Here is a 15,826-nt window from a genome sequence, read left to right as displayed (position 1 = left end):
CGCCGGATCCGGCGTGTCCGGCTTTTTCGCCGGAGACAAAAAACGTTACAGTAGCCGTTTTTTCCAGACGCCGGATCGCGACACATTGCCGGATCCGGCGAAAACCGGATGAAACGCATGGCCATCCGGCACGATCCGGCGCAAATGCAAGTCAATGGGGGGGAAACCGGATCCGGCATTGCATTTCGCCGGATCCGGTTTCTGTCAAAAGCGCCGGATCGCGCCTGACGGCGAAAACCTGATGTGTGAAAGAGGCCTTAGTTGTGAAAAAATTCCAAAGTTTGTAAAAAAAAAAAAAATTGCGCCATTTTCCGAGACCCGTAGCGTCTCCATTTTTCGTGATCTCGGTTTGGGTGAGGGCTTATTCTTTGCATGCCGAGCAGAAATTTTTAGTGATACCATTTTGGTGCAGATGCATTCTTTTGATCGCCTGTTATTGCATTTTAATGCAATGTCGTGGCGACAAAAAAAAAATATAATTCTGGCGTTTTGAAATTTTTTTTCTTGCTACGCCGTTTAGCGATCGGGTTAATCCTTTTATTTATAGACTGGGTGATTCTGAACGCGGCGATACCTAATATGTGCATGTGTGCTTTTTTTTTAATTGTTTTATTTTGAATCGGGCGAAAGGGGGGTGATTTAAACTTTTTATATTTTTTAATATTTTTAAACACTACTTTTTTTTTTTTTTTACTTTTGCCATGCTTCAATAGTCTCCATAGGAGGCTAGAAGCTGGCACAACTCGATTGGCTCAGCTACATAGAGGCGATGAGCAGATCGCCTCTATGTAGCAGAATTACTGACTTGCTATGAGCACCGACCACTGGGTGGCGCTCATACGGTAGCATTTCTGCACTGACAAACATAGAGGTCTCCAGGAGGCCTCAGATTGTCATGCCGACGCACCGTGACCCGCTATCACCGGTGAGTTTGACTGCGGCATTTAACTAGTTAATAGTCATGGGTGGATAATGACTTTTTGGGTTTTCATTGTCTGTAAGCCATAATCCTCAACATTCACAGAAATAAACACTTGAAATAGATCACTCTGTTTGTAATGACTCTATATAATATGAGTTTCACTTTTTGTATTGAAGAACTGAAATAAATTAACTTTTTTATGATATTCTAATTTTGTGAGATGCACCTGTAAGGCTGGTTTCACATTAGCGTTTCTTGCGCAGCGCATCGTGCGCATCCGATCGCATGCGTCATGCGCACCTATGTTTAACATGGCATGCGCATGGTCTTGCGTTTGCACGCGTTCATCTGCGTTTTCGTGTACATCTCCTGAGTCACAAGTTGGGGACACCTGGCTTAGAGGCTACTTTGGGTTCCTTTTTATGATCTTGCAGAGTGTTCTACACCTTGCTCTTAATGTGATCTTTCTTGATCGAACACTCTTGGGGAGGGTAATAATGGTCTTGAATTTCAGGTCATATGACTTTCAGCAGAGACGAACTCAGCAGAGAACCAGGACACACAGCAGTATAATAAGGTGTGGAAGGAGATTATTGAGACTTACGTGTGTGTGTATGTGTGTGGGGCATTATACTGTGTGGATAGCTGTTGGGGCATCTTAGTTTCTGTGTGTTGAGGCTGTGGGGACATCTTAGTGTTTGTGGGTGGGCTATGGGGACATAGTACTTTGATTGTCAGGGGGCATCTTTGTCTAGGAGAGATTTGTGGGCATCTTACTGTATTTGTGTGGGATGCATCTTATCTGAGTGGGTGGACTGTGGGGACAGCTTATAGTATGTATGTGGGAGGGCTTGTCACTGTGAATGTGATGAAGGGACGCTGTGGGCACTGTCCTAGGTGGGGATAGAGGGGGCCTATGGGCATACCGATTTGTATGGGGGTGGGTTGAGGGCATGGGGTGGATTGTACAGTGTGGGAGGTGCACTATACTGTGCGTGTGTGCTGGAGAATAGATGCGAGGGCACTATGTATGCGTGTGTCTGCTTGGGCATCATACTACAGTATGTGCTGGACACAAGGGCATCATACTTTGCTTTGGAGAATGTAATGTGGGAGCATCATACTGTGTTGTGGGTGTGTATCGCAGCATGATACTGTGTGGTGGATACATGTAGGGGGGAAGAATTGTCATTATACTGTTTATACGATGCTGTAGCGGGGGGGCATGAAAAGGGTACCATACTGTGTGGGAACACTAATGCACTTCATCAGCAGCGTGATTTCTGTGTGAAGAAGTGAGTGAGGTTAGGATACTGTCTTGATATAAAATATTATGTCTCCCTCTTTCTTATCTTTCACTGACATCGATGTAAAAAGAGGCCATTATTGTACAACTGAGGTAATTATATGGCGGCCTCTTTTTGACACAATGTGGAAACTATGTAGTAACCGGAACTAACAGGAAGCTCAAAGCCTTCGTAATGTAAAAGTGGAGAATAGATATAAACACCAGTTGATGGCACAAACTAGGCTGCACCATTGACGGGTTAATAACATATACAAGTGTCTGAAAGTTTGATTGATTTGGAATTATTTTACCTTGTGTCTTTTTTTTTTTTTTTTAATAAAATCCTTTCGTTAAAAGGAGACATTATTAATAAGCTGATTGTCTGTCTGTATGCACAGGATTACATAGTAGTGAATAAGGTATCTGAGGATGAAGAATGGGACACGACCCAGATCCCCATCATTGAACCGTCACCTCAACTACTAGTAACTGTGAGAAGCAAGGAGCACAAGGTTCTGGAAATCGCCAACATGATCATTTATCTGCTGACTGGAGAGGTGAGTGAGCAAGAGTCTAGCACAGTAATACAATGTCTGCATGACGATGATGCATTGCAGTAAATGAAAACTTGTCTGACAATTCAAGTTAACTTTCCCTGTTCTTAAAAATAAAATAAAAACAGCTTCCCTGTCCACCCTCTGGAATTCTTCCACCGTCAGTCTATGCTGCTCATAGCAAGTAAGCCAGCTACTGAGGTGTACTGTCAGCCTATGTTACACGTATGTTTTCAGCAGGCGTTTCACATGACATGGTGTGGTTTGCTAGCGTCACAGACCACCATTTAGTTACCACTTACAGACCGAACCAGATCTGGATACTTAGAACGTACTGTAGACTCATGCACTTAAGAGTGATCATTAATATTCTTCTAAGGTGGACATAAGAATGGGACACTGACACAGCCTTGAGCTGGCCATACATGAGATACTCTTGGATGAGTGATCATTTGGCAGGCCACTGTCTCTCCCCACTCAACCATACACATGATCACTTTGCCTGGCTGTCCGTTCTTGTATTTTCAACGGGGAGAGAGGAGAAAGCCTATGCAAAACACCTGGCAGCGGCTTATCTACCCTGAAAATAAAGGGATTGGCCGTTGAAATTCCAACTTCTTGATCCTTCTTGCATCATCTATCAGGGCATAGTTGGGAGGCCCTCATAGACAATAGATGTTCTGCCAGTTCCACAATCATCTTTACTGACCCAGTTTGCTGGTGACTGACTGGCTGATGTCAATAGTGGCATCTCTGTGGTCCTATGCTGGCAGCTCAGTACAAGAGTTTAAATAAGTCCTGAACTTTTCATCCTATGTACTTGTCCTACCTGCTACTGAAATGCTTGCAGTTACCCATCATTCCAAAGGTAAATTAAGTCTTCTGCATAACAATATCACCAACTATAAATTGGAGCCTATACGGGAATTAAAGGGGTTTCCCCACGAACAAAAGTTTATTTTTTAAACAATAGATCTTGGAATAATAATAAGTTTCACAATTGGATATGATTAATAAAATGTTCCTGTGCTCAGATAATCTTCTAAATGTGACTCTGTTGTGTACTCTCTAATGGCTGTGTCTGACTGTGCAGAGACACGGTTTGACCATACCACATCGCTTGAGCAGGAGGGGACTGTATTGCCAAGTTTTCAACACTAAGGTTCGGATGTGGTTTTAAAGAAGGCTACTACTTGCGATATAATGCAATTTTACTTTAAAGTACAAAATTAAAGGCCCTTTTACATTTAACGATGCACCAGCGATCCGACGAGCGATCCGACCCGGTCAGGATCGCTGGTGCATCGCTAAATGATCGCTAGTGAGCTTTCATACAGAAAGATCTCACAGCGATGCAGCAGCGACGCAGCGGACGATACTCACCTTTCACACACAGCGATCCTGACGTCCTCCCGCCCGCGTCCAGCGGCGCTCGTCTCACACAGCAGGAAGCCCAGCAGGAAGCAGACGACGAGAAATGGAGCCGCCCGATCAGCGATAACCAGCGGGGGAGCCGGTCGGAGGCAAGTATCACACATAGCAATATCGCTAGCAATATCGCTATAACGTCACAAATCCGGTGACGTTTTAGCGATATAGCTAGCAATATCGCTTAGTGTAAAACCCCCTTTAACCCCTTCACCCCCAAGGGTGGTTTTCACGTTCATGACCGGGCCAATTTTTACAATTCTGACCACTATACCTTTATGAGGTCATAACTCTGGAACGCTTCCATGGATCCCGGTGATTCTGACAGTGTTTTCTCGTGACATATTGTACTTCATGTTAGTGGTAACATTTCATTCAAATAACTTGCGTTTATTTGTGAAAAAAACGGAAATTTGGCAAAAATTTTGAAAATTTCGCAATTTTCCAACTTTGAATTTTTATGCCCTTAAATCACAGAGATACGGCACACAAAAAACTTGATAACTAACATTTCCCACATGTTTACTTTACATCAGCACAATTTTGGAACCAAAATTTTTTTTTGTTAGGATGTTATAAGGGTTAAAAGTTGACCAGCGATTTCTCATTTTTACAACACCATTTTATTTTTAGGACCACATCACATTTGAAGCCACTTTGAGGGGTCTATATGATAGAAAATACCCAAAAGTGACACCATTCTAAAAACTGCACCCCTTAAGGTGCTCAAAACCACATTCAAGAAGTTTATTAACCCTTTAGGTGCGTCACAGGAATTTTTTTGAATATTTAAAAAAAAATGAACATCTAACTTTTTTTCACAAAAAAAATACTTCAGGTTCAATTTTTTTTATTTTACCAAGGGTAACAGGAGAAATTGGACTGCAAAAGTTATTGTGCAATTTGTCCTGAGTACGCTGATACCTGATTTATGGGGGGGAACGACTTGGGAAAATAAAAAAATTGGTGACTAAAAGATCATGTTTGTGGAAAAAATACGAATTTTTTATTTTCACGCCCGGGCGTTATAAACTTCTGTGAAGCACTGGGGGGTTCAAAGTGCTCACCACACATCTAGATAAGTTCCTTGGGGGGTCTAGTTTCCAAAATGGTGTCATTTGTGGGGGGTTTCCACTGTTTAGGTACATCAGGGGTTTTCCAATCGCGACATGGTGTCCGATCTCAATTCCAGCCAAAAACGTCAAATGGCGCTGCTTCCCTTCCGAGCTCTGCCATGCGCCCAAATAGTGGTTTACCCCCACATGTGGGGTATCAGCGTACTCAGGACAAATTGCACAATAACTTTTAGGGTGCTGTTACCCTTGGAAAAATAAGAATTGAGGGTGAAAAGATCATTTTTGTGGAAAAAATATGATTTTTTAATTGTACGGCTTTATGTTATAAACTTCTGTGAAGCCCTTGGGGGTTCAAAGTTCTCACCACACATCTAGATAAGTTCCTTAGGGGTTCTCATTTCCAAAATGGGGTCATTTGTGGGTGTTTCCACTGTTTAGGTACATTAGGGGCTCTCCAAAGGCAACATGACACCCGCAGACCATTCCATCAATGTCTGCATTCCAAAACGTCACTACTTCCCTTCCGAGCCCTGACGTGTGTCCATACAGTAGTTTTCTCCCACATATGGGGTGTCAGCTTACTCAGGACAAATTAAACAACAACTTTTGGGGTTCAATTTCTCCTGTTACCCTTGGGAAAATAAAAAAATTGGTAACGGGAGAAATTGAACCCCAAAAGTTGTTGTTTAATTTGTCCTGAGTAAGCTGACACCCCATATGTGGGAGAAAACTACTGTATGGACACACGTCAGGGCTCGGAAGGGAAGTAGTGACGTTTTGGAATGCAGACATTGATGGAGTGGTCTGCGGGTGTCATGTTGCCTTTGGAGAGCCCCTAATGTACCTAAACAGTGGAAACACCCACAAATGACCCCATTTTGGAAATGAGAACCCCTAAGGAACTTATCTAGATGTGTGGTGAGCACTTTGAACCCCCAAGGGCTTCACAGAAGTTTATAATGCCCGGGCATGAAAATAAAAAAATCGTATTTTTTCCACAAACATGATCAATTAGTCCCCAATTTTTTCATTTTCCCAAGGGTAACAGGAGAAATTGGACCGCAAAAGTTGTTGTCCAATTTGTCCTGAGTACGCTGACACCCCATATGTGGGAGAAAACTACTGTATGGACACACGTCAGGGCTCGGAAGGGAAGTAGTGACGTTTTGGAATGCAGACATTGATGGAATGGTCTGCGGGTGTCATGTTGCCTTTGGAGAGCCCCTAATGTACCTAAACAGTGGAAACACCCACAAATGACCCCATTTTGGAAACGAGAACCCCTAAGGAACTTAACTAGATGTGTGGTGAGCACTTTGAACCCCCAAGGGCTTCACAGAAGTTTATAATGCCCGGGCATGAAAATAAAAAAATCGTATTTTTTCCACAAACATGATCAATTAGTCCCCAATTTTTTCATTTTCCCAAGGGTAACAGGAGAAATTGGACCGCAAAAGTTGTTGTCCAATTTGTCCTGAGTACGCTGACACCCCATATGTGGGAGAAAACTACTGTATGGACACACGTCGGGGCTCGGAAGGGAAGCAGTGCCATTTTGGAATGCAGACTTTGATGGAATGGTCTGCGGGTGTCATGTGCGTTTGGAGAGCCCCTGATGTACCTAAACTATTGAAACTCCCAACAAGTGACCCCATTTTGGACACTAGACCCCCCCCACGGAACTTATCTAGATGTGTGGTGAGCACTTTGAACCCCCAAGTGCTTCACAGAAGTTTATAACGCTCGGACGTGAAAATAAATCATTTTTTTCCACAAAAATGATATTTTTGCCCCCAATTTTTTATTTTCCTAATGGTAACAGGAGAAATTGGACCCCCAAAATTGTTTTGCAATTTGTCCTGAGTAGGCTGATACCCTACATGTGGGGGTAAAACACTGTTTGGGCGCATGGCAGAGCTTGGAAGGGAAGGAGCACCATATGACTTTTTCAACTCAGAATTGGCTGGAATTGAGATCAGACGCAATGTTGCATTTGGAGAGCCCCTGATGTGCCCAAACAGTGGAAACCCCCAATTCTAACTCCAACCCTAACCCCAACACACCCCTAACCCTAATCTCAGCCCTAACCCAAGCCCTAACCCAAGCCCTAACCCAAGCCCTAACCCTAGCCCTAATGGAAAAATGGAAATAAATACATTTTTTTAATTTTATTATTTTTCCCTAACTAAGGGGGTGATAACGGGGGGTTTGATTTACTATTTATGGCGGTTTTTATTTTTGGCAGCTGTCGCACGCTAAAAGACGCTTTTTATTGTAAAAATAGTTTTTGCATCACCACATATTGAGAGCTATAATTTTTCCGTATTTTGACCCACCGAGTCATGTGAGGTCTTATTTTTTGCAGGACGAGTTGATGTTTTTATTGGTACCATTTTCGGGCACGTGACATTTTTTGATCACTTTTTATTCCGATTTTTGGGACGCAGAATGAACAAAAACCAGCGTTTCATGAATTTCTTTTGGGGGAGTGCGTTTACACCGTTCCGCGTGCGGTAAAATTGATAAAGCGGTTTTATTCTTCGGGTCAGTACGGTTACAACGATACCTCATTTACGTCGTTTTTTTATGTTTTGTCGGTTTTATGCAATGAAAACTATTTTATATAAAAAATAATTATTTTTGCATCGCTTTATTCTGCGAGCTATAACTTTTTTATTTTTTCGCTGATGATGCTGTGTGGCGGCTCGTTTTTTGAGGGACAAGATGACGTTTTCAGTGGTACCATGGATATTTATATGCGTCTTTTTGATCGCGCGTTATTACACTTTTTGTTTGGCGGTATGATAATAAATCATTATTTTTTGCTTCATTTTTTATTTTTATTTTTTAAGGGGTTCGCTAAAGGGGTTAACTAGTGGGACAGTTTTATAGGGCGGGTCGTTACGGACGCAGCGATACCTAATATGTGTACTTTTATTGTTTTGGGTTTTTTTATTTTCAAAAAATGAATTTATTGGGGAATATTTTTTTTTTTTTTTACTAATTTATTTGGCGATTTTTTTTTTTTTTTTTTAATTATTTTTACACTTTTTTTTAATTTTTTTTTTACTTTATTACATAGTCCCAGGTGGGACATCACTGTCCTGTGACAGATCGCTGATCTGTCACATCACAGATCACTGTGACAGATCAGCAATCTGTCACAGGCAATGTGCAGGTTTCCTCCTTGCCTGCGCTTTGCAGGCACTGAGGAAGCCAGCTTCCTCCAGGCCCCCGTCGCCATCTTGGATCCGGGGGCCTGGAGGAAAGGAGTCCCCCGCAGCAGCGCTGCACATTGCGCTGCCGTGGGGGGCTCAGGGAAGCACGGAGGGAGCCCCCTCCCTGCCGATGCTTCCCTTTAACTCCCGGTACACCGCAATCATGTTTGATCGCGGTGTGCAAGGGGTTAACGTGTCAGGGGCGGTCCGTGACCGCCCCTGACACATAGTGCCGGGTGTCAGCTGTGATAATCAGCTGACACCCGGCCGCGAACAGCGGCGCTCACCACGTGGGCGCCGCTGATCGCGCTAGACGTACTATCCCGTCCATGGGCATAGGGGCCCGGGTCCCATGGACGGGATAGTACGTCTGATGTCAGGAAGGGGTTAAGGAATAGTATGATTGAATAGTAAGATTGCGTATACTTTTGTATATTTTAAGATGCAAAAGTTAAGTACATACAAAGATTAAATACATATAATGATTAAGTACGTATACTCACATCATCCATCACCAAGAGGCTTTTAAACATCATCCATCTTTAATATCAGAGAAGCAACACCAAGACAGAGAACCCCTGAGAAATGCTCAACAATGCACGTCCATCCTTATTTATGCAGGTATCACAACACTGTACACGTGTATAGGTACCCCAGTTTATGCTTCTATCTTAGTCATGTTTCTCTGGTCTTATATAGTGATTTACACTACGTAGTAACTCTAGTTTCACCCTGCCAGCTTTCAAGATCGCATGAAACAGAGATACCATGGAATCATCACAGGATGGGCAATAATCCCTTAGATACATAAAATCCCACAAGTGTTAGTTAAAATCCACCACAGACAGAGGTTAAATATTTAATGTTTTACAATAACAAATAACAACCATATAGAAACTTAGAACTGTATGTGAGGTAAAGTCATTCAGACAATAAGTAAACAGTTCTCAAGATTGTGTCACTGTGAGCATTGTCTGTCTGTAAATGTATGACCAGAAATGCAGTTATGTAATGGTGTGAATGCATTCTCTATATGCCAATGTGGACTCAAAATAGCCATTTTTATATTCACACTACAGGGACGAAAGCTGTATACTGATATTAAAGCAAGGATCACAGCTGATTCTTTTTCTGAGGTAAAGCATTTCACTGCCTGGTTTTAAAAACATTTTTTCTTCAAAGAAACATTCAACTGTGATCCCGTGCTGTCCAGTCTGTACAATTTTTATTTTTCTCCCCCCTGCCCAGGAGCTGTGATATGATCAGACCATGTTCCTGCACGGCAGACACAGCCATTACAACACCATATAGAGAGGCACATTTTTATCTCACTACAGGGACAATTTATTTAAACACATCCAATTGCAGAACTTATTATTTTTCCAAGATCGATTAATTAAAATTAACTTTGTGGGAAAACCCGTTTAATGACTCTCTATTACAATCCCTGATGTAAAGTTTATGGGTTCCACACCTAGAGATGTTCTAACAAAGAAGGAGGTGTATGCTTATTGGCCTGAACACCACTTCCATGTACGGTATATAAAATAAACTCTAGGACAGTGGTCTGACAGCTATTTTTCCTCTATATAGTGTAGTTAAGTATGGCATTCCAAAATCCTGAGGGTGCTCAGATAGGGTCCAATCACTTAGTATAAATAGAGGAGAATCTGCACTCCAAATTCAAAGAAAATCTTGAATTTATTGTGTACAGACAATCCAGTGCTGTACATATAAATAATCAGACCTTTAAACATGCACTATGCCAAAATAACAAAAAGGATGCCAAACTGTCAGAACAAGTATAAATAAATACATATCTGTTGAAATCATCTGTATTATAACATGTAGTATAATACAGGACAGAAAATTGAGCTATATGAAGAAAAATCACATAAGGGACTTTGTCAACCTGAGGATACATACTTTTAAGTGCAGTATGTATATGGGTATACAGTATAAGCATAGACAAATACTTGTAATATGTTACAACAGGATATATAGAAAAGTGTAACATAAGAATGGAGATCCGGTTGCTATTATTAGATGGTTATCTCCTCAGTGGGATCTGGCATGTTTTGAGAATCCTATCTGGGTAGCCCCTTGTTCTGAACTTAGTATGCATTTTACTAATGCGTTAATTTTTTCCTGTCCCCTGTAACGATCCTATTGACCCGTGTGACCTGGTAAATAGGAATAGATCTTTTAGTGGCTGTTGGGTGACAAAATTTAAAGTGTAGGAGATTGTTTCTGTCTGTCTCCTTGACCTAGAGATCAATGTTCTGCTCTCCTGTGTCATGTTTGATCACCAGTCAAGGCAGTGGATCTGGTGATAGTCATGATGTAGAATAAATTGTAGCTCTATCCAAATGCTATTAAGATAAGCATGAAAAATGAGAAGGGAGTCCAAAAGCCACCCTGTTGTGAGTTCATTTTCCCCTTCTTCACTGAGGTCTGGGGAACTCCCTATTCTGGTAAAGGAAGGTAATGAGCCTGACTATCAGGCACCTGAGTCTAATGAGGATGACTGGCTGAGTGGAGTCACTGACTGGATATAAGGCTGCCGACGCCCTCCTGCCCTGCGGGTGATTTCTCTGTGGACTTCTAGGACTCCAGTCTGATTCCTGCTTCCCTAAAGCTAAGTTTCTGCTTTGCCTGTTTGCATTTATGTTTTGTGTTTGTTTTCCTTGCTTTTCTGGATTCTGCCATTCCCTGCTGGGATGAGCTGAATCTCCTTTTGCCGGTTGCTCTGTCTTCAGAATATTCCTGAGTACTGACATAGCTTTTTTGAAGCCTAGCGTCTTCAGGGCCTTTTTCACTTTCAGTCTGTTGGCTCTTATTTTCATAGGGTTTTTCATGGATTGCAGACAGCAGCCTTCCTGTCCTTTCCTATCTAGGTAGTTTTGGGCCCCGTCTTTGCTCAGTCTATCTTTCTGTCTGTGTTAGTGTTTTCATCTTTCTTCACCGTCATTATATGTTGGGGGCTGCCTATTGCTTTGGGGTCTGCTCTGGGGCAGTTTAGATTTCCCCTTTCTTTCTTTAGGCCTATTTATTTCTCCGGCTGTGATCGAGGGGTCTAGGGCATCGTAGGAACCCCCCACGGCTACTGTTAGTTGTTGTGATAGGATCAGGGGTCTGCAATCCGATAGCTGCCAACCTCTCTGGTTTTCTGGACTTAGCTAGCATTTTTGTTTTTGCCTCCTATGGTGACTCATTCATAACAGAATCACCCGCCATACCGCAGATCCTAGGGTACTCAATAGCAGGAAAGAATTGTGTTTAAAAAAAAAAAAAAAAAAAAGTGTGTATATTCTTTCCTCTATATCTCTGAGGCCGTAGGGGGAATTTTTTTTTCTCTCAATGGAGATAAAGCAATTGTCTGATCGTGTGGAGCAGCTCGCTGCGGAAGTGCTGGGAATTTCCGCCTACCTTGCTCGTTCGCATGCTGTTGAACCAAAGATCCCTACACCTGATGTATTTTTTGGGGATCGATCTAAATTTTTGAGTTTCAAAAATAATTGTAAATTATTTTTTGCCTTGAAGCCTAACTCGTCAGGGAGCTCCACGCAGCAGGTTAAAATTGTCATCTCTTTGCTGCGTGGCGATCCCCAGAATTGGGCGTTTTCTTTGAAACCAGATGATCCTATTCTGACTAATGTGAACGCATTCTTTCAAGCTTTGGGGTTGTTGTATGACGAACCTAATGCTATTGATCAGGCTGAAAAGACCCTGTTGGCATTAAACCAGGGTCGAGATTCTGCAGAGTTGTACTGTCAAAAGTTCCGAAAGTGGGCGGTCCTTACTACCTGGAATGATAATGCCTTGGCTGCTCTCTTTCGGAAGGGTTTGTCAGAAGCCGTAAAAGATACTATGGTGGGATTTCCTGTTCCCTCTGGTCTGGACGATTCTATGTCATTAGCCATTCAGGTTGATCGACATTTACGTGAACGCAGGATTGCACGAGAGGTGTTGCCACCGGTTGAACTGACGTCTGAACCTATGCAATGTGATAGAGTTTTGTCTAAGGCGCAACGTCAGGAGTTCAGAAGGCGTAATAAGCTGTGTTTTTTCTGTGGAGATGCCTCGCATATTATTTCTGTTTGTCCTAAACGAGAGAAACGCTTTGCACACACGTTTTCTGTTGGTGGTGTTCAATCTAAGTTTCTTCTGGCAATTACTCTGATCTGCTCCCTGTCCACATTTTCCGCCAAGGCTTTTGTGGATTCGGGAGCAGCGCTAAACCTAATGGACTTGGATTTTGCTAAACGTTATGGATTTCCGATGACACCTCTGCAGACGCCTTTCCCTTTGAGGGGGATTGATGCTACTCCTTTGGCTAAAAATAAACCTCAGTTTTGGACCCAGGTGGTCATGCGGGTCGCCCCAGACCATCAAGAAAATTGCAGATTTTTGGTGTTGCATGGTCTGCATGATGCCGTTGTTCTGGGGTTTCCCTGGTTGCAAATTCATAATCCAGTTTTGGATTGGAAGTCTGTGTCTGTGGTGAGTTGTGGTTGTCGGTGTGCCTTTAGTGAGGCTCCGGTTTTTTCCACCTCTCCTCAGTCGCATTATGTTCCTGACTATTTGGCGGACTTTTATGATGTATTTAATGAGAATGAGTCTGCGTCCTTGCCTCCTCATAGGAGTTATGACTGTGCAATTGAACTAAGCCCGGGGTGTAAATTTCCCAAGGGTCGGCTCTTCAATTTATCTGTACCCGAGCACGAGGCTATGCGGTCCTATATTAAGGAGGCGTTGGAGAAGGGTCATATTAGACCATCCTCTTCACCCTTAGGTGCCGGGTTTTTTTTTGTAGCCAAAAAGGTTGGTTCTTTAAGGCCTTGTATTGATTATCGTGCCCTCAATAAAATTACTATTAAATATCAGTATCCGTTACCCCTGATTTCGGATCTATTCTCTAGAGTTAGAGGTGCTTGCTGGTTTACCAAGCTTGACCTCAGGGGGCGTATAATCTTATCCGCATTAAGCAGGGGGATGAATGGAAGACGGCGTTTAATACTCCGGAGGGACATTTTGAGTACCTGGTGATGCCTTTTGGGCTCACTAATGCCCCTTCTGTCTTCCAGTGCTTCATGAACGATATTTTCCGAGACTTTGTCGATAAATTTTTGATTATCTATCTGGATGATATTTTGATCTTCTCCAAGGATTGGGATTCTCATGTGGAACATATTCGGACTGTGTTCCGGATCTTGAGGGAGAATTCCCTGTATGTCAAAGGATCGAAATGCCTTTTTGGAGTACAGAGGATTTCATTTTTGGGATTTATTTTGTCTCCGTCAACTACTGAAATGGACCCGGCCAAGGTACAGGCCATTTATGATTGGGTTCAGCCCACTTCTTTGAAGGCCCTCCAGAAGTTTTTGGGGTTTGCTAATTTTTATCGGAAATTTATAGCAAAATTTTCTAGTATTGCCAAGCCATTGACTGATCTGACTAAGAAGGGTGCTGATGTGTTGAATTGGTCTCCGGAGGCTGTTGCTTCCTTTCAGGAGCTGAAGCGAAGATTTACCTCCGCCCCGGTTTTGCGGCATCGGATGTCTCACTCCCGTTCCAGGTAGAGGTGGATGCTTCTGAGATTGGTGCAGGAGCTGTTTTGTCCCAAAAGGATCCTGTAACATCTAAAATGAATCCCTGTGCTTTCTTTTCCCGAAAGTTCTCTCCATCTGAACGTAACTATGATGTGGGGAATCGGGAACTGTTGGCCATGAAATGGGCATTTGAGGACTGGAGACATTGGTTGGAGGGAGCTAAACATCAAGTTGTGGTCCTCACTGACCACAAGAATTTGATTTACCTAGAGTCGGCTAAACGCTTGAACCCTAGACAGGCTAGGTGGGCCTTGTTTTTTACACGTTTTGATTTTGTGGTTTCTTTTCTTCCTGGAACTAAGAATGTCAAGGCAGACGCCCTCTCTAGGAGTTTCTTTGCTGATTTTCCTGTGGTGACCAAGCCTGCTACCATCTTAGGCGAAGGGGTAGTTCTTTCTGCCATCTCGCCCGATTTGAGACATGCTCTGCAAGAGTTCCAGAAGGACAAACCTGAGCGTTGTCCCAGTGGAAAGTTGTATGTTCCTGACCAGTGGAAGAAGAGAGTGAAGTCTGAAGTTCATTGCTCTGCATTGGCTGGTCGTCCAGGTATTTTTGGTACTAGAGATCTGGTGAGTCGCTCTTTTTGGTGGCCCACCTTCTCTCATGATGTCAGGAATTTTGTGCAGTCCTGTGGGACTTGCTCCCGGTCTAAATCTTGTTCTCGCTCTAGTGGGTTGTTGATGCCTTTGCCGGTCCCCAGGAGGCCATGGACCCATATTTCAATGGATTTAATCTCTGATATGCCAGTCTCTCAAAGAATGACTGTTATTTGGGTGATTTGTGATAGGTTCTCTAAGATTGTTCATCTTGTACCACTCCCTAAGTTGCCATCTTCCTCTGAGTTGGTGCCCCTGTTCTTGCAACAGGTGGTTCGCTTGCACGGGATTCCTGAGAACATTGTATCTGACAGAGGAGTTCAGTTTGTGTCTAGATTTTGGAGGACTTTCTGTTCCAAGCTGGGAATTCAGTTGTCCTTCTCCTCTGCTTTTCACCCTCAGACCAATGGGCAGACAGAGAGAACAAACCAGACCTTGGAGTCGTATTTGAGATGTTTTATTTCCGCAGATCAGGATGATTGGGTTTCATTTTTGCCCTTGGCCGAATTTGCTTTAAATAATAGAGCTAGTTCTGCCACTTTGATGTCACCTTTTTTTTTGTAACTTTGGGTTTCATCCTCGATTTTCTTCAGGGCAGGTAGAGCCTTCTGCCTGCCCAGGTGTTGACACTGTGGTGGAGAGAATGCACCAGATCTGGGACCAAGTGGTGGATAAGTTATCTCTCTCCCAGGAAAAGGCCCAGCGGTTTTCCAATCGACATAGGACCATTGCTCCCCAGTTTAAGATTGATGATATGGTGTGGTTATATTCAAAAAATATTGCTATGAAGGTGGCTTCTCCTAAGTTTAAGCCTAGATTTATTGGACCTTACAAGATTTTGGAGATTATTAATCCGGTCTCTTTTCGTTTGGCTCTTCCTGTCACATTTAAAATCCATAATGTGTTCCATAAGTCCTTGTTGAAGAGGTTTGTTGAACCAGTTGTTCCTGGGGTGGCACCTCCAGACCCTGTATTGGTTGAAGGTAACATGGAATATGAGGTAGAGAAAATACTGGATTCCCGTCTGGCTAGACGGAGACTCCAGTATTTGGTTAAGTGGAAGGGTTATGGTCAGGAGGATAATTCCTGGGTCTCTGCCTCTGATATTCATGCCAAAAGATTGGTGCGTGCC

General features: G+C 42.9%; 1 protein-coding gene across 3 annotated transcripts in view; it reads left to right on the top strand.

The window, feature by feature from the left end:
- The window catches only part of LOC141069562 (uncharacterized), a 125,450-nt gene that overhangs the window by 76,452 nt on the left and 33,172 nt on the right, over nt 1-15,826 (top strand). For all 3 annotated transcript variants that reach the window (XM_073559227.1, XM_073559226.1, XM_073559228.1), the window contains one exon: nt 2,609-2,767. In XM_073559227.1, the coding sequence (XP_073415328.1) occupies nt 2,609-2,767 (159 nt within the window). The remainder of the gene's footprint in view (nt 1-2,608; nt 2,768-15,826) is intronic.

The sequence above is a fragment of the Dendrobates tinctorius genome, unplaced genomic scaffold (assembly GCF_039654945.1).
Source record: "Dendrobates tinctorius isolate UK_male_01 unplaced genomic scaffold, ASM3965494v1 ptg000266l, whole genome shotgun sequence".
Lineage (NCBI taxonomy): Eukaryota > Metazoa > Chordata > Amphibia > Anura > Dendrobatidae > Dendrobates > Dendrobates tinctorius.
This window is presented reverse-complemented; position numbering and strand designations above follow the sequence as displayed.